The sequence below is a fragment of the Buteo buteo genome, chromosome 2, assembly GCF_964188355.1.
Source record: "Buteo buteo chromosome 2, bButBut1.hap1.1, whole genome shotgun sequence".
Taxonomy (NCBI): domain Eukaryota; kingdom Metazoa; phylum Chordata; class Aves; order Accipitriformes; family Accipitridae; genus Buteo; species Buteo buteo.
In genome coordinates this window covers 534,528-560,958 of record NC_134172.1, presented here as the reverse complement: position 1 = coordinate 560,958, position 26,431 = coordinate 534,528, and the positions used below count along the sequence as shown (strand labels likewise).

General features: G+C 50.6%; 1 protein-coding gene across 2 annotated transcripts in view; it reads left to right on the top strand.

Moving 5' to 3' along the window:
* AGAP3 (ArfGAP with GTPase domain, ankyrin repeat and PH domain 3) overlaps window positions 1-26,431 on the top strand; it is a 152,370-nt gene that overhangs the window by 101,148 nt on the left and 24,791 nt on the right. For both annotated transcript variants that reach the window (XM_075042498.1, XM_075042489.1), the window contains exon 11: window positions 1,360-1,528. In XM_075042498.1, the coding sequence (XP_074898599.1) occupies window positions 1,360-1,528 (169 nt within the window). The remainder of the gene's footprint in view (window positions 1-1,359; window positions 1,529-26,431) is intronic.

Below are 26,431 nucleotides of genomic sequence, written 5' to 3'. Positions count from 1 at the left end.
GCATTGCCCATACAGCCCCCAGTCATCTGCTTCTTGGAGCCAAGGATTGGGAGAATAGTTGCTCTTAAACTGATGTTCATGTCTTTATCTTCTTGGATTTGGAAGCAGACAGGGACCAGCTCTGAGTTAATCTTTTTGGTGACCTCCTTGTGAACTGGAGCAAGCCCAAGCCTCCCTGCAGCAGCCGCAGTCTCACCCTGGACGGTTGCTGCCACTCCTCTCCCAATTGCAGTGCACATCCCCAGCACAGAGAGCCGGGGAGGATGCACCCATGTCGCAATTCCTCCCAGAGCCTCTAGCTCAGCTTTCGGTCCCTGCACCCTTGAGGTCTGCCCAAGAGCAGGGCGGGGCAGTTCCCCTCTGTGCGTCTCTCTGGAGATCACATCGGTCAGGTCTTCCCCTTCTGGGGGCATGAGCCCAAGGAAGAGCCCGCCGCATTGGAGAGGGTTAGGGGAGAGCTGCAGTGCCCAGTGAAGCAGGGAAGTGGTGGAAGACACAGGAAAGGACACAGCTCTTGGGAGGGTCTGGAGGTCTGCAGCCTTATTTTGGCTGAAAAATGAGATGCTATTAGGAGACAGGGCAGAATGACACTAAGAGTCTGCACATGGAATTTTTGGTTGTATATAGTCTACCAGAAGAAATGGTGGAAGCACCAAGTTTTGAATAATGTAAACTTATGCAGGTGAATGTACAAGGGAGCTACCCTGAGTTGTGTTGTCTGGGGTTTGAATTATCCTAGCTGTGACCCAAGAGGGAATTTCCAGGTATCCCATTACTTACACTGTACTATATTATATTATTAGCTGTTATAGCTGAGTGCTGTGATTAAAAAGACAACGGATGACAGGGAAGAAGAACTGCCTGCCACCTACATGCTCTTTTGCTCCATCTAATCTCTGATCCCCAGCCAGGCTTTCACAAATGGGCTTGTCATGGCATCTGACTGCCCATGGCAACATCCCGACGTTATTCATATCAGAGCTGACTAGTTCTGGGCACTGAAAGTGAGACCTGGCACTTCTCCGGAGCCAGTTCTAAGGCACCAGCTAGTCATGGGAAGAAGGCAGGTTGGAGTCAAGGCTTTGCATCCGTGTTGTCAGAAAATGGCTGGCTGTGGACACTGGGGAAGTTGTAGGGTCTTTCACCTCTAGCCCACCTGACTTGAGACTTAAGTATAGTGCAAAAGAAACCAGCGTGTGATGAGCTTCCCGGTCACCTCCAGGTTCTTGGCTGACTGTTAACCAGTTACCGCATGGATGAATGGATCCAGGGTTTAGTTTTGATTATGGGGATGAGAGGGGAGCTGAGAGTGGTGGGCCAGGGCAGGGCTGATCTTGAACCATTCTGCCTCTGCTGTAGGATTACATGCAGAACGTCCACGGGAAGGAGATCGATCTGCTGAGAACTACAGTGAAGGTACCGGGCAAGCGGCTACCCAGGGCAACAACAGCAGCAGCACCCAGCGCTAGCCCCAAAGCCAATGGGCTCGCGAAGGAGAGGAGCAGCACGCAGCTGACGGGAGGCACAGGTAAGAGTTGGTGTGGGTGCCACAGAGCTGACAGCCATCCTTCCCTCCAGTGCATCAGCAGTGCCTTGCTTTGCTGAGCTGGAAACAAAAGCTGTTCTGGAGTTTCTTGCTTTCACCACTCTTCAGGAGTGTCTTCGGTGGGTATTGGCATTTCTGTGCGGGTCTCAGGTAAGGTCCTGTTGGGATTTTATGCTGGTTAGTGTCCAGGACAGAAGAAAGAGTAGAAGGGCTTGAACTAGTGGCATGAGCTCCCTGAGAGGAAACAGTCAAGTCTGATAGCAGAGTTGCTGTGCGTGGGGGAAGCTGTTGCTCCCTAAACCAAAGGAAATTTCAACGAGGGATGTCTCTTGATCCCTGGCAAGTTCTCTTCCGTTTCTTTCCTTTTTCATGGCCCCCTTTTTCCTCCTCACTTTCCTTTGGAGAAATAGTAATGTGAGGGGTTTGCTTTGTAATTATTATTCTTCTGTGTCCACATTCAAGAGGTGCAGCTGCCACAGAGAGTGGCGAGAGGAGATGTGGTTGGGAGGCTCTCTGGTTTCTCACAGAGTGCGTGACACACTGCTTACTGCTTCTCCTGCTGCAGGAGGTATCTTGCCCTGCCCAGGGGAGCTGTTGAACTTAGAGCTTTCCTGCCCAAGTTTCCCAGGGCATTGACATGCCTTTACTTTGTCCTCAGGGTTGGTATCCTTGGCCAGAATGGGCAGTTTCCACACGCATTCTTCCCAGCCAACTGTTGGCAGCAGTCTAGTATAGCAGGGTATGGGTACCTCTCCACTCTCTGGGATAACAAGGGAGTGCTGCTAATGCTGGTGATAACAAATCCTTCATAATCTGGTACTGCACGCTGTGCCACCGAGAGTGAACTTGGGTGTCCACATCCTCGTTTCTGTTCAGTCCTGCTCTGCACCCCAGTTGCATCCTGCAGTCAGGCTGTTGTCAGCACTGTGCTTCACAGCTTTCTGGAACTGAGGACTCATGAGATGGGGTGCAGCTGGAGTGAATGCCAAGAGCTGGCTGGGGTCCTCAGCATCACACACAGCATAAGGAATGCAGAATGCTAACATCGCTGTGTTCATGTGGTGCCAAGTGTGAAATAATAAGCCCTTCTGAACCCAAACTGCTGTTTCTGTAGAGTCAGAATTAGTCTGCAGACCAGATAAACTGCCAGTGAACGATTGCAATTACTGTCTTTTTTGACCAAGGATGTGCAACTCTGCCTGTTTTCTGCCATGGCTCTCCACTGTACACTGTCATTTCTTCACCACCACTGTACACCCTCAGCATGCCCAAGCGTGGTAACAATTTCTGCCTCCGTACACAGGCACTTCCCAGGCGTGCATTTCTAGGGTGCTTTGTTTGAGCTCCTACTTACAGAAAGTTATCAGAGCTGTAGGAAGAATTGAAAGACAAACCACAGAAAAGCTTATGCTGATGTCAAACCAAATGCTCACGTAACCCTGTATCCTGCGTTCAACAGTCATCTCAGTCCTGTTGGGCTCACAAGAGCAGATTGAGATGTGACTTGATTACTGATTACTGCTGCTTGGAAAACCAGCGCCTAGAAGTGAGTGCTGTGCAAGGCCTTTCAGTCTGGTTGACAAAGCTTGAGGAGACGCAGTGTGTAGAGGCTGAAGTTAGAGCAATTTAAACTTGAGAGGAGATGTAGTTTCCTAGCAGGGAGGGTAATTAAATGTTGGAATAGTTTATCTGGAGAGCTGGTGGACTTAGCACTGCTTGAAGCCTTTAAAATGAGATTAGTTATCTTTCTACAAGATATGCTTTAATCCAGCTCATGTGTGTGTCGCTGCATGTATGTGTGCAGGGGATCAAACTGGATGGATACAATGGTCTTTTCTCATGTAGAAATCTGTGAGTTTGAGATCCCCTGTTCACTGTCTTCTCCCTGGGCCCCTGAGCAGAACAGCGCTACTGTGCTACCCAGAGCACATGCATCAGCACGGGGCTCAGCATTAAGACAGTAACCTTAATCAGATTTCGTGTATCTTAGCTTTGGGTGGTTGTCTGCTTTGGTCAGAAAGGTTTTTTATCCTAGTACACAAACGGTAAGATGTTTTCTGAGGAATTTTTTCAACTCACTCTGATGCCTCCAAGACTGATTGCAGCTGATGATGCAGTCGCCACGGTAAGTGCGCTGACATGACAAAAATCCTCTGAGGTGACTTGCTCATATCCCTGTGTAATGCAGAGTCCTGGATTTGGGGTCAGTAAAGAATCTGCCCTGCTTCAAGTTAGCAGGGACTTTGCAGTTTTGCTGCCTTTGGGGCTAGGGATGGGACTGGGGTCCATTGGGCATCTCTCATCTAATACATGCTTTGGGCAGCTGGAGAGGGAGCACCTCAAAATTTGCAGTTCTCTGCCAGTGCACAAGTTAATCTTCAGAGGACATGAGCTTTGGAGACCTGAATGATTTGTTGTCTTACACCACGAGTGTCTGGGTAAAACCAAATGGCCTGTGCTTAGAGTTCAAAGCAGGTGGTCCATGGTTTCTTTGTGACCTGAGCTCCACCAAGGTAAGTGAATGTGCTAATTAATGTCCAGTACATGCACAGTCCTTACCCAGGGGCAAGATAAGAAGTAGTAGATAAAGGGGAGGAGGAGAAGAAAAAGATAAAATATCTCACGCTGCCCTGTATGTGGATAAAATACACATATGCAGCACTCTGGTGATGATTCAAAATAACCTCCAAAGTAGGTACAGACAGTACAACTTGGAGCTAAATAAAGTAAGAATGGGGAAGCTTATATTTGTGAAACCCACAGGACTCTGAGCTCAATGCATGATTGTACCCCTGTATTTAAACCATTAAAGAAGGCAACTTTACTGTAGTCAGAGTTGGTTTTATTTTAGGTTGCATGTGTTCCCATTGTAAACCCTGTTTTCAGAGGCACAGAACGTTGTCAGAATTTGCAGCTGCCTTATGTCCACTTAAGGCTTACTTTTTGTGGAATGTATATGCAAATGTGATGTTGTACGTGCCCAGGGAGTTTGTGCAGTCTCCCTCCTCAGAGATAATCAAAAAATGTCCGGACACAGTCCAGGGCAGCTGGCTCTAGGTGGCCCTGCTTGAGCAGGAGGGTTGGACAGGACGACGCCCAGACGTCCCTTCCAACTTCAGCCATGCTGGGATTCTGTATTCATTTTCTCAATATTAAAAATTTCTCTCCAAGAGCTGTAAATCTTCAGAGATTTGATGCAAAGAGTGCCTAGAAGCAGAAGTTTTGTCCTCAGTTAGAAACTTTTTTCTTCTTTATCCCTTGGAAAATATATTGGGATTTGATCAAAGTTTTGGAAGTTGGTTACTGAAAGCTCTGGAGCACCTAATCTCCTCCTGGGCTGTCAGGAGCTCCTGGCAGAATGGTCTCTGCTTTTCTGTGATATTTTTTCTTCACTTTTCAACTGTAATGTCCTCCTAACTTTCATTCTTGTATGAAATTTTACTGGTAAAGAGACTATCCAGAGACGGAAGAGTAGCTGAGGTCAAGCACAGGTTCTGTTAACAGGTTTAGAGCTAACTAAATGCAAATAACCAGCATTAGTTCATTTACGGCTGAGCCCTAAATCAAGCCCTTCAACATCAGGAAATCCTAAAGCGCAGGCAACTGGCCCGTGTCACCTCTGCCAGCTTGCACTCCTTGCCTGCTGTGCTAGTTGCAGGCAGTGCTGTGCGCAGAGTTAGGCCTGACCAAGCAGACCAGCCTGGGAAGCAAAGTCCCACGCCTGGACCTTTGTGGGCTCGAGCGGCATATTCTTCATCCGTGTCTCGACACAGGGTTTGCTGTTTGTGCATTGTGCTCACTGTCTCCAAGGTTATGTCCTGGAAGACCAAGCAGATGCCTGGGAAGTGCCAGCCAAGGGGAGCTTGTCCAAGAACATTTTGGATATGCCTTCCAGAAGCAGCGCTTATATACCCAGACATTTCCAGGGCACTTTCTTGCCACCTTCTTGTCCCCTAGGTTTTCTTTGGAGACTGGTTGCAGACTACCATTGAACCACTTGATCCTCTGACATGATGGTTCAGCCATGCTGAGCCATTGGGTGTTCCTGGCATGGTTCTGGCTTATGGCAAGGACTCTAATGGACAACACCCAAGGAAGCAGTGCGGGCTGGCACACAGATTTGGGCACAGGTTTTGGGGAGAGAGAGTTACCGTGTGTAGGCAAAAGCTTAGTTGTGCCACGAGGTCTCAGGCTGGAGGGATGGTGGTGTTAGTGTGCACGTCTCCAGAAGGACCTCTCTCGGGGCTGGGCGGGTGGCCAGGCTGAGCTTTCCATGGTGGAACAGCACCTCGGCTGCTTTGTGCATACCCATGGCTGGCACAGGTCGGGGTCCGGAGTGCACCAGGCAAGCCAGGAGAGGGGTCCACCCCAGTGCACACTGCTATCTTGCTCAGTACCCCACACTGGCACAGGTTTTTAAGCAAGGGCCCTGATGGCTCTTGTGTTCTACTATAAAAAGAATCCCTTTAGTGGCACAGGTGTGGTCAGGGACAGCAATGAAATCATTTATCTGTTTGAGCCATCCCTCCTTTGCCTAGGGCGGGAGGGTGTTGCATGTATGTGCTCCACCTTCCAAAGTCATGATCACAAGGCTTCTTTGGGCCAACCATCCTATGTCAGGAAAATGAGTGGCCTTATCCTGGGAAACAGGTGGGGAGGAAAGGGGATATAACACTGGATTCCTGGAAAGCCGCAAGCCGGGGGGGGACGGACGACAACGGGGGGGATGACTCGCCTTCATGAGCGTGCCTGAACAAAACATCTCGTCACTTAGATGAGAATATATTGTGACTGATGTGCGTGAAGGCTAAGAATATGTTAAAGGTATAAGCGATACATGGATATAGATATAAAGAGAGTAAACGCTTCTTACGATTTGTAAAGTGTTACTCAATATAAAAACAGGCCAAGAAATGCTTTGAGTAGCAAAGGCACCAATGCCTCACTAAGCCATTGGTACTGCGTTGGCATGAAATGGGAGCACAGGCAGGCCTTGGCAGAAGGAGAGATACACCATGGACAGATTAAGGTTACACAGGGAAGCACGCCACGGCAGAGATAAGGCTGGTTGTCAGCTTCCATGTCGGCTTCGGCGTTTGGATCAGTTAGCTCTCTGATGGAGGGGGTGGTCACGTGGATGCTTAACTCCAGCTTTTGGAGCTAGATAAAGGTGCAGACATGAAGTGGTCTTGCTGGTGGATGCTAAGACAGCATTACATGTTTTTACTCTTCGTAACAGTTTCTTCCTGAACTTGGAGTGAAAAGTCAGATGTTTTAGCAGCACTTAGTGAATCTTTATTTTACATTTAAGTCTTCCTTCTTGTCGAGGCAAGGTGAACTAGGTTGGAAAATTCAGGGTGCACTGCACAGTGGTAACTGGTCAAAATAGAGCGGGAAGCACTGGCACTTCTGGCCAGCTGCACCCTGAGACATGAGGAGGGAACCCCACAGCAGACGGCCAGTTCCTGGCACAGTCTAAAGGCCCTGTGCAAAATGGGCACTACCTGGTGTCCGTCTGGGGAGAAATCCTCTCGAGCGGGCGCCGGTCGGCACCTTCCAAATGCACCTGAAGCCAACAGACACCCACGCTTGCGGGTGCTGGTGGGCTTCGGTAGTACGAGCCCTGCCATGGCTCCATCCCACACAGCTCTGCCCGTGCTCCCGGCACAGCCAAGTTCCTCTGTCCCTCCCCTGTGTCTGTGCCACAGCCGGGGCTGTTCCTGCGGCGGCACCGGCACAGCCGTGGTGGGGGCAGCTGTGAGCTCTCCCGCTGCCAGCGGCACCCTCCTCTGCTCCCCACCAGCAGGGTGAGGGCTCCCGCCTGCCCTCGCGGCAGGGTGGTGCGGGACGTGGCGGTGCTGCCAAGCCTGCGGCATCTCCCGGGAAGGATCGACACCATCAGCCATCACCAGGGCTCAGGTGGCGGTTCGCGGGCCCCCCGCCTCGGGTACGTGTCCAAACCGCTTGCGCCTCTCCGGTGACAGCTGGAGCTTTTAGGGGACAGTTTTGGTGTCGGCACGGCCCTGGTGCCCCAGCTGGCTGTTGGGCACCCGCGCCAGCACTGCGGAGGCTGGAGAGGACCACGGGGCACACCGGCCCATGGGCACTTGGGAGGGTGCCGTTGTGCAAGGGACATGGGGCGCAGACCCGGCCTCCCGCGGGCCGTGGAGGACTCGTCCGCGTCCCTGTCCCACCGGCCCCTTCTCCCTTCCTTCCCCCCGGCCGGGTGGGCTGTCCTGCCCCCGCGGCGCTTTGCCCTGCCTGGCCGGTGCTGGGCATCCGTGGAACGCACCACCCCCTTAGGCTCCGTTACAGTGCATATGCATGCGGCTCACGCTAGAATTGTCCCGACGGACTCCATCTTGGCGTTTTCCAACTTTTGGTATCTTAACTTTATAATAAAGATGGGGGTTTTTTCCCTTTGATGCATTTTTGTAATACAGCTAAAAGACCCATCCTTCTCTGAAGAGCAGACCACCTGCTCTTTGTCTGGTCAGCAGGTTTATACCCTCAATCTGGTGAAGGACCGGGCCAGCTGAACACTATTACTCTCTAAGCAAGCCTTCTGTGTCAGGAGGTAGGAGGGACTGTTGGCTGGGAAGACACTTGGCTGTTTCCTGGGCACTTGGGGCACGTTGGGATGTAGGAACAAGGCACTTGTTCCCACAGCCGGTGGATGTGGCTCCTTTATTCCTGACCTCTCTTCTGCCTGTGCTCTCCTCCTCTGCTCGTTTCTTCCTGCCCTTGGCTGTTCCTGCCTCTTCCACCAGTGACTCCATCCCCTGCTCCCTTTTCCTCCTTACCAGCACCGCCGGGCAGCTGGTGATGGGCAGCGTGAGCACAGAAGAGGCGTCCTGGTTCTCAGATTCTCCAGACCTAACACTACAGCAGCACTGGGTGCCAGGAGAAGGAATTGCTCATGCCACAAATCAGGCTGCATAGAAATAGGCACATATACTTATCCTGCTTATGTCAAAGACTCCCAGAGACTTTGAAGGATCCATCTGTATTTGTCTGTTTGTCTGATTTTCCACAGCTAGAAATGAGACCACCAAAAGCCCCTAGGTTAGTCAGAGCATTCCTGCGTCTCAGTTTCTGGGTCGAATGTGTCCTAAAAGGACAGTGATACTTGCTAAAGGACTTCATTGAAACCGCTAGTAGAAGTTCTCCACGAGCGGTGGGAACTGTGGAGACTCCTGAAGTCTCAAAGGAAGAGCACAAGTGGGTACTGGCCTTTGGAGGAAGCTGGGAAAGAATTCTTGGCAATTACTGCTCAGTCTTGTAAATCCCTGGTCAGGTGAGATAGCGCTGGCTGTGGTCCAGTGATGGAAACGCCTGTGTTATTCTGGGTTTCTGGACTGGAGCAGTACTGGGCCAGATGCTGGGCACGCCGAGCATGGGCAGCTTCCATCGACCGCAGCTGGAGCAGACAGTGCCCAGCAGTGCCCAGGTGAGCTCTGGGCACGTAGCTTTGCAAGGTGACGCGGGCACCTCGCCAGCCAGAGTGTGAGCAGCACCTCGCAGTGTCTCCTGTGCCAGGCAAACCCAAGTGGTGTTTGGGCTGGAGAGGGCAGGAGAGGGATGTGCAGATGTCACTGCCAGAGCTTAAGGATGCTGTTTTCTGGGTATGAATGGGCTGTGAGTTTGGAGCCTGGCGGCATGTATTCACTGCACGTGTGGCAGTGCTGTTTCAGGTGTCTTCTTCAGATCCCTGCAGGTCCTCTTCCCGCTGGAATATCGCTTCTCTTGCACGCTTCTTCAGAGATCCCCAGATGTATCTTTGCTGTAGTTCTGCAAGCTCACCCTTTCTGCTTCTTTGCCCCATCTGTATCTCATTCAGTGTGTGTTTCTGGCTTGAAGAATGAGGGCAGCTCTTATTCAAAGTGCAGACTGGATGAAAAGGAATTTTTTTGTGGGGAAGGACAGATGGTAGCACAAGAAAAATACAGAGACAACGTCAGTCAGCATGAGAGACTGGTCTCAGCACAGCTGCAGCCCTGAGTTCTTGCTTTGCAGAGGTTTGTAGGGACCTACTCTAAAGCAGTCAACACAGGAGAAAAGGGCATGGAGCATACTCCCTGAAAATGTGGTATGCGATGCCCATGCACGTACTTACATGCACACTTAACATGGGCACGCACAGAGCACACGAGCCTATTCCTTGACACTGCATTGCAGCTGAGCAATGTAAAAGGAAGCCAAGCAGCTGAACACTGGAAAACCTGCCTTCAAATGAGAAGTTGAAGTGTAAGGAAAAATCAGCAGAGATTGCTGAGATTGTTGTGGTTGCAAGCAGCTCCTCATGAAGGCACAGTTTCCGACAGCAGAAGGCTGTCTGATCTAGCAGGCAGAAGCAGCGCAGATGCTCTACCTCAGCCAGAAATGCTGAGCTAATGCAGCAATCCCAAGTGAGATTTTCTGGCCAGCATTGCACAGGCAGCCGGGCTAGGTGGCTTGGAGATGGGACTAAAGCAAACAAAGTGTGGGAGAGCCAGAGCATGGTATTAGGGGAGGAGGTCAAAGGAGAAAACTCTGCTTGTCTCTGCGGTGGCTCAGTTGGGCCTCTCCAGCTCACTGAGAACCATGAGCCTTCCATGGGATTTGCTGCCAAGCAGTGCGGGAGAGCAAAGATTGCACCAGTGTCTCTGGCGCAGAGGAGGCCGAGAAGAATAAGCCGAGTTGGTCTCAGTGCAGGGGTGTGAGCTTAAGCACTGGAGTCTCTTGTGTGGGGGAAGAGCTGGAAGGGGCTGATGCTGCTTGGTTGCCTTCACCCTGAGGAACAGCCCGCATGGCCTGACACATGTGTTGGGGCAGGCTGCGTGTGAGCCCTCCTCCTCCTCCTCCTCCTGCTGCAGGATTGCTTCTGTAGCCGAGGAATAGCATTTCCTCAAGTGTGTCCATGGTGGTGAAGGCACTGCTTGGGCTGCAGTGTTTTGGCTGATGCTTGTGTTTGCTCTGAAGTGATGAGGGTCCAGCTGTCCCCTGGCTGAGTTCCGAGTGCTCGCATTGATTCACAGCTCTGCTGGCCGCAGCCAGCCGGCCGGGCTCCTCAGGCACCTGCAGGAGAGCCCTCGGTGCGCTGTGCGTGGGCAGCTTGCCTCTCCCCTCGGCTGTTGTGTCGGGTGGGGTGACGGGGACCCTGTGCTGGACTCGCTCAGCAAAGTGCCTGGGAGCCCAGCCTGGGCTGGAGATGGTGCTGGGTTCCCAAGCAGCTGCAGGATTTTTGCCGGGTTCATGCCGATGCCCAGCAGCATGCTTCGTTGTCGCTTCCGGAGCGGATAGCCCGGGGAGCATGTTTGCCCAAGGCAGGCGGGAGGAAAGCACCTTGCCATTGCCGGCGCCTGCCGGGCCACTGGTGCTGGGGGAGCGTGGCAGCGGTGGGGCCCCCCCTCTGCCAGGCCGGGTGCCTGTGCGCTGCCCCCCGATGCTCTGCCTCTGCAGAGTGAGGGATTGGCTCCCCCAGGCCGGGGTTGCTGAGCCTGCTGTGATCATGTCACGTCGGGCTCCGTCGATGTTAACATCTCATTATCTTTGTTACTGTAATTACATTATCCGCTGCTTTATGCAGAATTATTCTCCGAGGACTAATTGATGGATCCATGTTTAATTCATTAATCATTAGCATCAAATTCGACAATTACAGTGCACACTGATTGTGGAATTTCAAATGTAATGAGGGAAGAATTAACAAAGAAAAGGGAAAACCTGTTTCCCTGGCATACCGCTGCTCACCATGGGGGACAATGACATTGAGGGAAGAAGAGGCAGCAGAGAGCAGGGTGGTGCAGGTCATGGCAGATAGGAGGCTGGTGGGATCATCTTGTGCCTTTCTCCTAGTTGTGGCTGCACAACATATTCTTTCAGGTCAGAGCAGAGTCATTAATCTTCTGCAAAAGAACGAGTATTTGGGTACTGGGGAGGAAAAGCTCAGAACAAAGTTCCCTGCCCTGCCCTGACAATAGCCTGTGGGTGCAGGAGCAGCGCATCCCGCCCTGCCATGGCAGGTTTCCAGGAACACCAAGAACATCCCCAGTGTTCTCACACTTTGCAGGGAAAGCCGGCTGGTCAATGTGTGGTGTCTTCAGAACGAGCTTGCTGCCCCCATGATTCGCCCATAATCCTGTGGCTGGTCTGTTCCCTGCACAGTGCATAGGACCTGCTCTTAAAATCCATGGCTACCTCTCGTCATTTCAGTATTTCCTACTCTGAGGCAGGAATCCTGTAACACTAGTCTCTTTATTTTGGTACCCATGAACTAGTTAGCAGAAAGAAAGCCAGAGCAGTCTTTCCAGTCCTGCCCCATCAGCCAGTGGATCTGCTCAGGACCAGGGTTGGTGCAGTATCCCTACACAGCTGTTTCAGTACCAGATGTGGATACGCTCCTTCCTTCCCTCCAGATGTGCTACTGCAGGGTCTCCTTGCTTATGGAAATGGGCAGCTTCTGCTTCATATTTCGGTGGTCCTTGCCAGTCTGAGGATGTAGACAGGCCTTCCCTGGTACTTCAGGTTGAGTCAGTTAAAGAGCCGGGGATGCTCGGTTTTCTGTTGTCACCCGACTGAGACATTGGAACTGGCTGCCAGCTTGTGCCCAGTCTGCTTCAGTGCGGTGCAATTTGATTTAAACGGAGGTTTCCAGCTTGGTTTGCCTGGCTGCCACAGCTGCAGTCGTGGCAAGCAGCTCCACGGACAGTGGCAGCAGCAGCTTCTGAAGCTACCGGGCTGTGTGCGCCCAGCCGAGAGACCCACTTCCAGCCAGGCTCCTTTCCCCTCCTGCAGCGTGGGCACTTCCCCGCAGGCAAGCCCTGCCGCAGCAGCCCGGCCTGCCCGCGCTCCTCTCCAGGGCTCCCTGCAGCCGGCGGGCAGGCACTTCCAGAGGGACTGGCCGGGTCTGATGGTTCCTGCGGGAGCGAGGCGGGGGCACGCTCCTCTGAGCCGGGACGAGTGCTGCTGGCTGGGAGCCTGGTGTTAAACCACGGCTGGCCACGATTTCGGCTAGCTCACTTTGCTTTCTGTTGAGTCTGACTGGGAAAGTTCAACATCAGTTACTGTTGTTCAGCCGAGGGCCAAAAACTTGGACGTGGTGACACCAAAGCTGAAAGGAAGAGGGCGAGGGTCTGTCTGTGGTGTTTGTCGGTGTGGGACCTTTATCCTTCCCAATAATATGTTAAAGGGTTGTTTGTAGTCTGAAGATGAAGCAGAGATCAGAGATTTAGTAAAACTTACCTGTAAGTAATATTTTGCATCATGAATCATGTATAAAATACTGCAAATTCATATGTATATTATAAATATTATAAATTCACTATAACATTCATATGGTAACATCTTATGAGTGTTTATCTGGCTGCCTGAAGTAGGAGCATGAATCCAAATGTGAGGTTGGAGCCATTGCATTAAAGGATTTGCATTGAGTAGAAGCTAGAAATTGTCAGGACTTCATGGGGGAGAGGAGTGCATCAGGAACTTGAAGGGATGACACGAGGCAGGACAGTTCCAGCAAACCTTGGTGCCCAGTCCTTGTGGTGGACAGAAGCCTGAAGAACTGAGATATGCTGGATCAGCTTGAGGTTTTATTTGCTAGGTATATGCTAGATTTAGGATGAATTTCATATTTCCAAGCATTGTAAGTCAGTTCTCTCAGCTGTTATTATTTCTTTCTATAGAAGGAGAACTGAGGCAAAGAGAAGATACAGCCAAAATTGTCAAAAGCATCTGCTAACTATGTGCCCCCAGTTTAGAGCCTAAGAACTGCTTTTTCTTTCCCAAGAACTTAGCCTTTTTTTAGCCCTTTAAAGTGTAGCTGTGAGCAGTGAGCTCCTGTTTATCAGTCCTCAGAGTCTCTACCTGGGAACTTGGAACAGGAGGAACACATGATTAGTGGCTGTTTTTGACAAATGTTAGTATAAATGACTTGAATAGTAGCTCTGGGAATTTTGCAGCAGTGCATGGATTAGATCCCTTGCCTCCGAAGGAAATACTCGGCTCCTTAGCCTTGAGCTGCCCCTGCTTTCCCTGCTGCCTTCTGTGTTGTTCTTTTGGGCACCTTGTTCCTGCAAGAAATCTTTCAGAGGTCTTGAAGATAGCAGACCACCTCACTTCTTATCATCCCCATCGTCCTCAGGTGCATGCTGGCCCAGTCTGCCAGTTCACCTCCAGCCCACTGTCCTTCACGTGGGCAGGACATGTGCAAGCACCGACCTGTGCGATGATCACTTTTGTGTCTCAGTGAAGCGGCACTTGTGTAGAGCTGTTGGTCGGCACCACCGAACTGTGCTGAGCTATGTGTCCACTGTAGACCAAGGGGATGGGATTTTTCGAGCAGCAGTGGGTGAAGGCGTGCTAGCTGCACTGTACCCAGTGCCAGGGGTGCAGGGAGTGTACTGCAGTCCATTTCCAGCCTGGTCTGGGGAACTGGATGTCCTGCAGTGGTTGGAGCATGTTAGGCGCAGTGCTGCAGCAGGTATTCCTGTTTAGTTTCACCTGAAAGGCATCCCTTTTGTGTGCTCAGAGACTGCTCAGGCACATGAACCAAAGGCGCTGGCCTGGCCGGTGCAGACTCGACTCATGCCGTGCTGCCTGGCCATCGCTCCCTGGGCTGTGTGCCGAGGCAGAGCGTGAACAGCACTGTCCACTTGATCCAAGTCCTTCCTGCCCCCCAAAAAATCATTCATGTGGGCCTGTTCTGAGCGCAGGACATCTCCCAGTGACTCCCATGGCAGGGTGGTCAGTTGGCTGATGTAGGGTTAACCCCTTGGTTTGCAGAGGTTTACCCGTGGTGGTGGGTTAGTCACCACTGGCTGTTCCTGCACAACCTCTGAGTGGGAAACTGGTGATTCTGGGTTGAGCGTCCTCTCCCTGCTCAAGGGACTCCGTTACCTGTAACATCTTTGGTGGTTTACAATATTCCGTACACCATAAAAGTGTTAATTTTCTGTATGTTTTACAGAGTCCGTGAACTTCGGCTTATCCCCGGCTTTCGATAAATGTCACACAGTCTCTGTGGATGTGCTAGTAGACACCAGACCCAGGAGCGAGGTGCTTGCCAGCCGTGTCTCCAAAGGCTGGCCATCCTACCCGCACCTCGCCAGCTGCCAGGCCCCAGGGTTATGCAGGGCCCTGGCAGGTGGGAGACTCAGGTTGTCTCTTTGGTTTTGTTAGGGACTCCAGGGGCTGACTGGCAAACTGCTCCTCGCGGTCTCTCAGTTTTTCCATCTGTACAACAGGAATGGCTATGCAGAGCATCCTGCTTCCCAGAGGGGCACTGCAGCCCTGGCACTGCAACGTGGTCCCGTATCCTCCCCGCAGGTCCCAGGGACAAAGTACAGTACTGTGTTGTGCTTCCTAAATTGCTGAGCAAGGCTGCTGTCACAGGGTGTTAGAGGATGTGCCATGTCATGGTGGCAGTAGTATTTACGATATTGCAATGTATTGCATCCTTAGGTTTTACCACAGTTTTGTCTCCCTTTAGACGGCCAGCTGGCTCACTCTAGCCTGTAGGTAGGCAGTAGAATAATTTTTCCAGAATGAGTCCGCCCTTGTGGGAGGAAGGAGATGCTTTCTACTAGGGATGAGATCAGCTACACTAAGGTGTTTGAGATTTATCTGGCATGGCAAAGGTGTATACCAGTACTGCAGGTCTGAATTGGGGCATGCTGTGGCACATCAGCTGAAACTGCTGATCTGTTGGTTGTAAAGTGGAAAGGCACACTGAGCTGCTCAGCTGAGATATCCTGGACTCTGCGTGAATATGCAAAGTTGTTACTGAGTTGTGCAAATTGGATTGTGTTTGCACCAGCTAAGAGAGGAAAAATGTGGGGGTAACTGTGAGGCAGAGCAGCAAGGAGCTCACATGAAATCCCTTATGAAAACCCACAGTCTGTACACAGTCCATAGCAGCTCCTTGCCTGCCTGTCCACGTTACTCCAGAGCCTGTCCTCATTACATCTGAAGACCATTTTGTCTGCACTGGAGCTATTATGTGAAAGCACTGGTAGCCTATTCAGTCATATAGAAAAACCATTACTGTTGTATCATTCTCCAGCTTTACTGGTGACTCTGCAGACGTTTGCAAAGATGCTACCATTCTCAGAGAGTTGATGACCCAACTGTCTTTTGTGTATTAAGTAGCTTCATCTGTCACGTTTTCCAGAAGGGCCTCATGCTCCCCTTGTCAGAGCATGACTCCCCTATGGAGCTGGTGAGCCAGGAACCATGCCTGGGAGCAGAGCTGCCTGCTCCCACCATTCCTAGGAGCTGTAGAACCTGTCACCCAGCCATGAAAATGAGATTTCAGCTCCTGCCCAGTGGCTGAGGTTCTGTACAAACATGGGGAGAAGGGCAGCACCTTCTTGCTTCAGACCTGCTCTTTTTCTTGCGGGCTTCCTTTGCCAGAAATCTGGCTGCCGTTCTCTGTTTTGACCTGCCGGTTGCCAGAGGTTTCTGTCCAGAACCTGTTCTATCTTTGCCCCTTCTAGAGAGGCGCTCACCCATCCCGCTGCTTTGTATGTCCACACCCAGAGCCTTCCTGCTTGGGAGGTGTGAGCACTCAACTCATTGGACTTGTAGGCTGGGCATCATGGACACACTTTATTGTGACTTTTCTCAAAAGGCAGCTTGTCTGGTGTGTGACAGACTGCTCTGGCTGTTCCTCTTCAGTTTTCACCATCATCCACAGCTGTCATCCAGCATATCCAATCCTTCTACCTTTTATCCTTTAGACCATGGCCATGGTGTGACTCGCACATGGTCAGCAGTCATGTTCTCTAGGAGTATGCAGGGTAAGCGTGCTGGGGTACAACTTGTACCTGTGACCTCGGGCTTCACTCAGGCAGCAGAGCATCGCCCAGGTGGGCTGCCATCGCCTGACAAACCCTGTGCCCAGAGGAGATGTAGGACCTCCTCAGGTCTCTGCTCCATGCTGCCCTTCCAGGGAGCCCAGCCTCTGCAGCTCCAGCACCCCACACTGCATCTTGCCTCTAGACACAGGGCACGAGTCCCAGTGTCCCCATGAGAAGGACCCGCAGCGCAGGCCTGTTCTGCGGAGGTGGCCGCTGGTGTGAGAGCATCTGGCCACGCTGGGCCCAGTGATGCCATCACAGCCCTGGCTTTGCTCTGCATCCCTGGGGAGGGCTGCCCTCTCCCTTGTCCAGACCAGTGAAGGAGTGAGGCTGTGCCGCAGTCGCCAGTGCTCAGACCCATCTCCCCACACGAAGCTCCTGGTCCTTGGGACGAGCAGCACCATTAGCAGTGCGGGCAGGGAGAAGCTCACGGGAGGAATGGGAGCACGGGAGGGAGCTGCCAGTGCTTCCTCCCCTCCCCACCCTGACTCTCTCTGCCCTCCCTGATGGGAAACCAGAGATTGATTTTCTCCGACCCAACAGTATAATCACTAACCCTAATTAGAGATAATTACTGGGACTTGATACACTTATTACTTGCTAGAACACTAAAGGAGCTGTGCATTGCAGGGCTGAACAGGGAAAAAGGCCTCAGAGAAAGTGAGGAGGAGAAAAGAACAAGGCAGACAGAACACTCTGATGATCAGAGCCCTGCCCAGGGACGATGGAAGTGCCGAGGGAAGCCAGATGGGCACGCAGCTTCGTCACACAGGGGCAGCAAGCCAGCCCCATCGGCTGCAGTTGTAGTTATAAGCATCCTGGATTTCTGAACATCTGGCTCTGGGTGTCTTGCACAGGGCACCTGGAAAAATGAAGAGGGTATAATTAGTAGCCACCTGTGAAAAATCTCAGTATAAATAACTTGCCCCACGTTGCCAAGGAATACTGGGGCAGCAGAGTAGCTGGTATTCTCCTGAGGTGGACTGAGGACCTTTTCCAGAAAACCATGCTTTCTCCTCTTCCACACAGACCACGCTTGTGTTGCAACAGGGAAAGGGGCAGGGGAGCAACTTGTTCTGGGTAACAAACTCATGCCCTTTCTGCTGCTGCCCAGTCTTCCTGCCAGCTCATCCCTTCTTGAGTGCAGGCTGCCACTCCTGGTTTGAGTCCCCCTTCCAGATCTCTCCTCTACTGCTCTGCACTACGGGCACATGGGGTCGGTGGCTGGGGTCTTCATTCTGTTGCTGGACAGCGAGGTGCCCGAGAGGAAGGTGCAAAAACCTATTGCTAGCAGACAAGGGGTAGAGTCATCCTGTTACGGGCTTGCTCCAAATAGAGCAGTGCTTGCTTTGTCCCCTCCTAGGGACCTGTGCAGAACTTCAAGCTGATCCATGGTCTCTCTTGGTATTGTGCACACCGGGTGGTTGCGTTGCTGTGTGCGAGGCAGCCTCTGTGGGCGAAGCAAGCAGGAGTGTATAAAACATGTTATGAGTGAATAGCTTTAGAAACGGAAGTTATGTAAGAAAATATAATACAATTCTAGCATAAGCTGAATGGCCTTTTCAGTTGCTAGCATTCGTGAGCTGTGTGCAAATACTGGTTTTTCATCATTCACTGCAATACTTGTCCAGGTCCACACTTCTGCAGCAAACCCAAAAAGTTCTGGGTCTGCTTTCTTCCTTCCCGCAATTTTATATCAGACTCAGCTTCCTGCTTCTGACTGTAAATGCAAATGGTGATTCGTATCGTTGCAACCTGTCATGATTATCTGTCTCCCACCGCTGTCTTGGTGATCTCTTTTGGACTTTCCAGCTGCACAGTATCTTTTCTGGTTTGTATTTTAAACAGTATTACTTGTACATTTTCTGCAGCTTATGATTTCAGGTTTCTACCAAGGCTGTAAGTGACACCTCTGGTCATATTAACAGACCAGGAGAGAGATCCGAAACAAGGACCGTTTTTCCTTCCTCCGCTCCCCACTGCTCATTCCCAGCACTTCGGTTTGCATGTCTCAGAAACAGTTGCTGAAGTATTTCATTATAGCACGTTGGAGAGTAAATTACATTATTGTGGTGATAGTCACTGAAGGACTTAGCCAAGTGACACTAAAGCTTCCTCAGACTTTCTGAATCCTAGGGGTTCAAAGAAGCCCCCATGGCGAATGCAGTAGTTACCCTCATCTAAGCAGATGAGGAGAATGAATCACAAAACTAAAATTCAGTAGTGGCTTAGGTAGAAGTAACCTTGGCTTTGTTGTACTGGTGTTCAGGCAGAGTAAAATTCAAATCAGAAATAGAGAGTATTAAACACAGACATACACAGACACACGCACACAAAAATATATATCTGAGCCAATTTCACAAAGCTGAAAGCAATTATGAGCCAGATCATTTGGGAGAAAGAACTTAAACAGAAAAAAAAAAAGTGAAGCATAATTAGGAGTTTTTAAAGAACATTTTACTGGATACCAGAAAGTTAAAATCAAAAGGAACGTTGCACTGCTGAAAAATGTATTAATCTGGGTTAAGAGGAGACATAAACTACTCACTCTCTCTCTGTCCAGATAGTGAAGAATGCACAGGAACAAAAGAAAGTGGAGGGGAGCAAGCTGCATTGTGCTAACATACTTTGTACATCTGTGTATTTGTATGTATATAAAAAGCAATAAAAATAATGACAACATAATAAAGTAATCGATAAGTATTGAGCAGCAGTTGTAAGCTCCAGTAGGTCGGTAGTTGATAACACCAGTGTGGTCCTGCATGGCCAGCTGGAACCACGGGTGGAGGCTCTCTCTGCCATTTAGCCCCTTGCCAGAGCTCTGCAGACTAACATCCGCCGTGAGTGATTAATTATGAGCAGCCCTCAAAGTGACCCTTTTGGCTTTGTGGGAAGCATTCCAGCTCCTGACGTTCCCAGACTTGCTCTGGTTACGGCCGCACAAAGATTTTGTTTCACCATTTTATCTGGGTTCATTGCTTGTGGAGAAGTCGTGCACCTTGTGCCTGCCCAGCTTCCCCAGACCACACATAGTACCAATCAAATTTAGCGAAGAAGTTAAATACATATAGCAAATTATGCTGTTGACTAAGAACTTAGAAACAAAAGTCAGCACACCACAGTGGCTGGGTAGAGCTACCCACCACCTTTCTCCATAGTGGCATCAGTGCCTCAGCTGATGGGAAGACCGACACTGCCTCCCACATCTGAGAACTGCTTAGTTTGCGGACTTCTGCCCCAGTCTGTCATCTCTGCTGCCTTTCTCCTAGAGGGAAACCTCTCCCTCCTTCTCTTTCATAGCTGCTCTACTTGAAAAAAAGACAAATCTTGCATGTCGGTTCCTCCTCTAACGCAGATCCAGGATGTTGAGCTCAAAGCAGCTCCTGTGTCCTCCCAGGTGTTTTTTCCTGTTCTGGTCTCGGTGGTGCAGTGTGGAAGTGCAGCAGGGTCTCTCCTTCACCACCACGCGATGTGTCTTGACTTTACACTTGTCTTGTGCCCTGTACTTGGTGAGCTTCTGCTGAAGTGGCTGCCTCTTCTCCACAGCATCTTGATCACTGTATGACAGTATTTTTAGCCTGTGAATCATGAGAATAGTCACTGTTCATATATCTTACCAAGTTCCTAATCTTCAACTTTTACATGTTCCATGGAGACTCTACATAACACACAAATAGAAGTGATGGATTTAGTATCTGAAGCTCATTTCCCAGCTCACCTTCCCCCTCTTGGCTAGTTCCAGGAGCCTACATTACTATGGTTGCAGAAGGGGATACAGAAAAGGTAAGCAGCAGAGTTAAAGATGGTGAAAAGTTTTTTTCAATTTTATTAGGAACTAATGAATCCTAAAACCAGCATTCATTCATTACTGTATGGAAATAGTAGAATGGTCGATAAAGAAAAAAAAAAGAAGTGTTCAGTGAACACTTCTGTTTGCTGTCTGGGAAGAGGCAAGATGATGTATCTTATCACAGAATGATGAATTCTTCATATTCCAACTGTAATTAAGAAGCATATTAAACAGCAGGTAGGAGATTTAGATATGTTTGAATCAGCAAGTCTGAATTATTTAATTCAGGAATTCTAGAAGATGTGGTCAAGGTCTTTCTGAAGTGTTGATGGTGACTGTTGGTTTTGGGATGGAGAGGACTTCTAGAGGGCTGAAGTTCATGGATTTCATGTGTCCACAGTATGAGAATGAAACTGATAGATTGGAAAGGGCTCAGAGAATAGCTGTAAAAACAATGAATGCTTGCCAAATGTACCTCGTGGTGAAAGATTCAAGGAGCTCAATTTGTTTAGTTTATCGGAGAAAAGGTTAAGAGATTATTTCAACACCATCTGTAAGTACCTATATAGGAACAAAAATTTGGTAATAGAGACCTCTTTATCAGATAAAAATATACCAAGATCCAATAACAGGTAGCAGAAGCAAGACAATTGAGACTAGAAATAAGGTGCAAATTTCAACAGTGAGGGTAATTAACCACTGGAACTACTTATCAAGAGTTGCTGTGATTTCTCTGTCACTGACAATATTCTAATCAAGATTAGAAGATTTTCTAAAAGATACGTTGTAGTTCAGACAGGAGTAAATTAGTGGAAGACCTATGGTGTAATTTTATGCTGTGCAGAAAAGATCAGACAATCAGAGGGCTCCTCCTGGCTGATTCTGACTCCTTGTCCAGATGTGCTGTCACTAGCTCTCCCAGCAGATTCGCCTCTTCCCCACACAACTCTGGCCACCCTTCCTTGGCCAGTGGAGCTGCACGGTGAGCGGACAAGGTGTGCTTCCGTGGGCTCTGCGTGGGTGCTTGGTTTGGGCAGAGCTCAGGCTGGAGAAGGACCGAGTAGCTGCAGCTGCCTGTGCTTTCGGGCTGTTGGCGTGCTCTTGGTGCCTGAGGATTTTGGGGAGCAGCCATCACTGCAGTACCTGTTCACAGGCTTCTCCGGTTTGGTGGGGTCCTGCTAAATCTGTACATGGAGTCGGGCACCATCTGAACCAGAGATGAGTCTGGTGTGTTGGCTTGGGACACCTTGGCTTATCTCCTGTGTCCCTGAGTTTTGGTTGGGAGATAGAAGTATAAAATGGTAACCGTGTCACGGTCAGCCCTTCCCGTCCTGCTGCAGGCAGCTTGGGTTTTTGGTCCTCCCAAAGATGTCTGGACTACACAGAGCTGTTTCTCCTGGTGGTTTGTACTCACTACGGATTAGCTTTGGTAGGAGCTAGGGTGTTATATAGTCATTTACCATGTGCATATGTCCAAAAATGTGCTCTCCAAATGCAGTGCTAAGACAGGAAGGAGATTCCCCTGTGTCAGAGCATCTGTGAGGCCCAGTGAAAGGCAATGGCTCCCACCGTGTGCAAGCTGGCAGATCCTGATAGCCTTGCTAAGAAGCAGGGCTGGGAAACCTCGGCCGCCTGCGGTTTGGATCAGTGATTTCGCACAGACATTCACTGTTGGCAGAGCTGGGAAGGACATCTGTTGTCTCAGAACATGCCCCACCGTGCTTGTGGGGCTGCATAGGTGCTCAGCATTGCTGCTGTCTCCCAAGGAGAACTTTGAAGTTGATGTCTTTCAAATAACATGTCTCCATCCGTACGCTTCTTGTTGATAAGAGCTAGCCTATGGTTTTTGGCCTCGTTACTGGTAGGAGTTGTTCGAGAGGAAGGAACGGACTATGTCCAGCAAAACAGCATGCAGTGCTTCGTTCAGAAAACCAACCTGACAGAGACTCTTCTGGCTCCGGACCTGCTCCAGGGGTGGGGGCAGCTCTGGGAAAGGCAGCCGCGGGGTGCTCCCAGGACAGCTGCATTCCTGTGTACATGGCAGCTGACCGCCCATTGATGGAGAGTGGTGAATTATGTCTTTACCAGCAGGGATTTCGCAGGCAGTCAGCTTAACCAGGCTCATTGGCTCTTGCCTCCCCTCAAGAACCAGTTAGTTTCTCGGAACTGAGGAGTTTCCCACCAGCTGGAGGTGGGTACCCATCCAGCCTGCTCCACACAGCCCAGGAGCAGCGTGTTGGGGTCCAGAGCAGCTGCGGCTGCCCCACACGCACAGCTTTTGGGGAGGCTTTGGGACGTGCTCTGGCTGCAGACACCAACAAAGTATTTGAGAGTTGGTACACTAAGGTGACTTGCAGTAATTCAGATGTTTATTTGGAATAAATGATAAGCAGTTGGCAACAAGTACCTTAAAGTTTTGGTTAATGGATAGTGGTAACTGATGACTCTCTGCGACATGGTTTGGCAGGTAGTGAATAGCATTAATCTGCAGTGTGCTATTGGCCTACTGCAGTACCAGAGAAAATAGGGTTTGCTTCATGCCAGGGTGTCCTCACGCCATCCTGGGGTGACCTCCATCACCGCCTCACGCCATGCAGCTGGCAGTCTCTGCTGCAACACAGCGTGGCAGTGGCAGCCCTCTTCCTGTGCCAGAGCAAGACCTGGCACTTCAGAGAAAAGACCTGTGCTGTCCTTGGCCATAAAACAAGGGGGAATTCCCAAACTGCTGTCCAGCTTGTGCCTCTTTAAAATTCAGCATACCCCTTTTCCCCTGAACGAACCCATTTTCTTCCATGTTGTAAGGGGCTGGCAGCAGCCAGTCTGCCCCAGGAGAGCAGTGCTGAGGTGGGGATGGGGTCGGTGGCTCCTTGCAGAAACATAACTGCAGGCAATTGTCTGTCCATGCCCTTAGCTCTGCAGGGCCTTGGGGAAGTCATGGGGTGCAGATGGTCGGGGATCTACCCTTCATGTTTCTGGGAGGCAGAAGAACATACAAGCAGCCTTAGCTGAGATGAGGTGTCCAGCCAGCCTCCTGCCTTCTCTGAAAACACCTGCCACCACTGCCTCAGCCTGTGCTCGTGGTGGCTTCATGCAGAGATAAAGAGCGCGTTGGGATAGTCCAGCTGAGAAACGATGGACGCCTGAAGAACTGAGGCCAAGCTGTATCCACAGGATGATGCCCAGTCTTCTGCTCAAGCAAAAACAATGACCTCATCCATAAGTAATTACGCTGTACCAGAACATAGCTCCAGCGAAGGAACCGAGAGCGAAGCTCACTCCAGACAGCAGTGACTGGTTCAGAAGTCTGCACTTTCAGTTTTCATGGGAGCTGCAAACTTCTCAAAGTGTTTCTTCTGCTACCAGCTCACTTTGCTGTGCACTACTTCTGATAATCACATCCAACCAAGCCATCCTGACCGCAGTAGGGTAGTTGGTGTGGAGAAGCACAGGCAGAGCAGGATTTAGCTGCCATGTGGCTATTCTCCTGTTGATCACATTTTAATGTTGAATAAATCCAGCAAGAGACAGCTCTTCCTTTGAGTTATCACCAGGCAGGAGTCTGAGAGTGTGAAGACATTTTTGTGTTGCAGTCTGCTGTGTGCATTCGCCAAAGGAGGATGAGCCTTTGGTACCCTGTCCCCTTTCTCAGGTTGAAACGGCTTTATTCCTGGGTTGACAGCATCAAACACAGCAAAGAGATTAGCCCAGGACCATAATCACTGGTATCTGTCCTTTGTCTGTTGGTGCGCAGAGTGTATCCATCTGTGCCACTGAAGCAGTCTCTCTTCCGTGTCCTGGCCAGACTGCAGACACTCAGCACCCAGGACGTGCATCAAGGAGACATCTGGCTTCACCGGGAGCTTCCTCAGAAGTGGATGCTGGATGCTAGTGGTAGGAGGTAGAGCTGATGTGTCACAGCTTGGTTTGTTCAGTGCTGGTCAGGTTATTGTATGTTCACGGAAGAGAAGGAAGTAGTCCTTTCCTCAGTGAAGTTGTCAAGAATGTAGGTATTTCTGTATTACTCCTATTAAAAAAGATGTGACTTAGCATGTCCGTACACTTCGTGTTGCTATTACTGGCAGTCTGCAGTAGTTGAGGACTGCAGGTTGTAGGATGTGGGCAGGTGGGCTAATAGGATTAGTAGAAATGGAAAGTCACCTTTGTTTTCTATACCCATTCCACCTTGAATTAGTTTTTTGCAGGGTGGTAGGTTGTGCATGAGGATCCAGGTGAGGCATCATACCAGCTTTGTGCAGAAAGTGTGTGTTTCCCACTTATGCAAGACATACCTCATCTTGCACAGGAGGGATCACATTCATCTTAACCTCATCTTGCACACGTGGGATCACATTCGACTTTCCAGCCTCAGTGGTGGTATAGTTTGGTAATGCTGTGAAGAGGCAATACTTGCAGAATTCCTCCTCCTCTGGTGTGCCCAGTTAAGAGCCCCAGCCTAGTGCAAACATTCATGTCATTGCAGTGCAATCCAAATCCCATGGCAAACAGTATGTACTTTCCCAGTTTTTTCTGAATCAGGCCCATTAGTTCCAGAGTACACGTCTTTGCATTGTGTACTAAATAAATTTTGTTGTGGTTTTGTTAGCTCACTTTTCAAAATCATCTAGTCCTGTATGCCATCTTCATCTCCAGAATACTGGCAGTGCTTCCAACTTAATGTTACGAGGAAATTTCACCAGAACCCCTGTATTATTTTGCCAAATCACTGCTGAAAATACTGGATTTGTCCAAAGATTTGTCCAAAGATCCTCAAGTGACTCTGCAAATTATCTCCTTCACAACTGGCAGTACCCCTTTTTGCTAACTCATTTTTGTCCAGTTCCCTGTGTGTCCATTCCTTAATGAAGAATTTCCAGTTTGCTTTGATTCAGGTGTTTTACTGAAGCGGCCAGGCTGCCACACTCCACGCTGAGAAAAATGACATTCTGTTTTTGGGTCATTTTCCATTTACTGCCGTGTCATCAGTTAGGCTTTACTTCAAAAGGCATCATGAAGCCTTGCCTGCTGGTGAGCTCACACTAACATGTCTACATGAATCTCTTTTTTCTGGGTTTTTGAGGAAATAGTGATTGGGAGAGCTTTGCTTGGGGGACTGTAGGCAGGGTCAGGGAGAGTTCAGTTCCTGGAGGCTTTGGCTCAGGGAGGCAGTTAGTATTTTACATGTAGCCTTGCATTCACCTTTCACTTTGCTTGCCTAATTTAAAGGGAACATATCCAGCGACTGCCGGTGGTGTCACTTCCAAAGGGACGCAATTCCTTAGAGCTCTAGCCTTGTTGGGACCGCCTTGCAGATCCTTGGGACAAGCCAGAGTTGCATGGCCAAGAGGTCCGTGAGCCAAGCGAGTGGCTGGGCTGCGAGGACATTTCTCTGCAGCTGGGTGAATCCAGGCAGCTGGGAGCTCCTGGAGAGACTGCAGAGGCTGATAGAAGCTGTTCCTGGAAGTCGTAGCAGCACCGTTTCATTTCAAAATGAAATTTTCAAATTGGCACTGCTTCTTTGTGGCACACGCTGCTGGCAAGGCAGGCATCAGATTCAGGAGGCTCATGCTGGGCGCTGGTGCGGGGTCGGGTGGGCGTGCGTGTGGGCTCTGAGCGTGTGTCGGCGGCTTTCCCAAGCATGTCTTCTTCTGCACACACTTGGCATCCCGCAGGCCTGGCGCAGGTCACGCCGCAGCTGCGGCCGCCTGCCCTGGCAGTGTGGTGTGCTCCCAGGGCGGCCGCTGGCAAAGCCGAGCGGGGCTGCGGGGCAGGCACTTGAGGTGCCTGGGGCTGCTGCTCTGCGAGTCTGACCACAGTATATTCCTTTCCTGCTGCCAGCACTCATTCCTGCTGCCCAGCCTCACCCACCGCACGGTGCCACAAAACCAAGGAGGTCCATCGCTGGGCGCAGGTTTGGAGGGTGCCTTGGCCACGGCAGAATCGCATGTCCCTGGCTCTGGTCGGGGCTGGGGCACTTGGGCGTCTGTGGCAGCCCGCGCTGCTCTTCGGAGGAGACGATGGAAGGGCACGTGCCTGCAGGCTTGGGCTCCCACTATGGCTGGGGTGGAGGTGCAAGGGGCAAATCTGGGCTCCCTGGGGCCCTGCAGGACTTTCCCCTTTGCTGGAGGAGCTTCTCCCAGGCACTCTGCACTCCTGCTGTTTGCGTCCCTCTCCTCTATGGCTGTGGCAGTAGACACGTGCTGTGTGCGCAGCCTGGCTTGGGGCTGGCGGGCACTGCCTGAGCTCTGGGGGCAGCTCGTC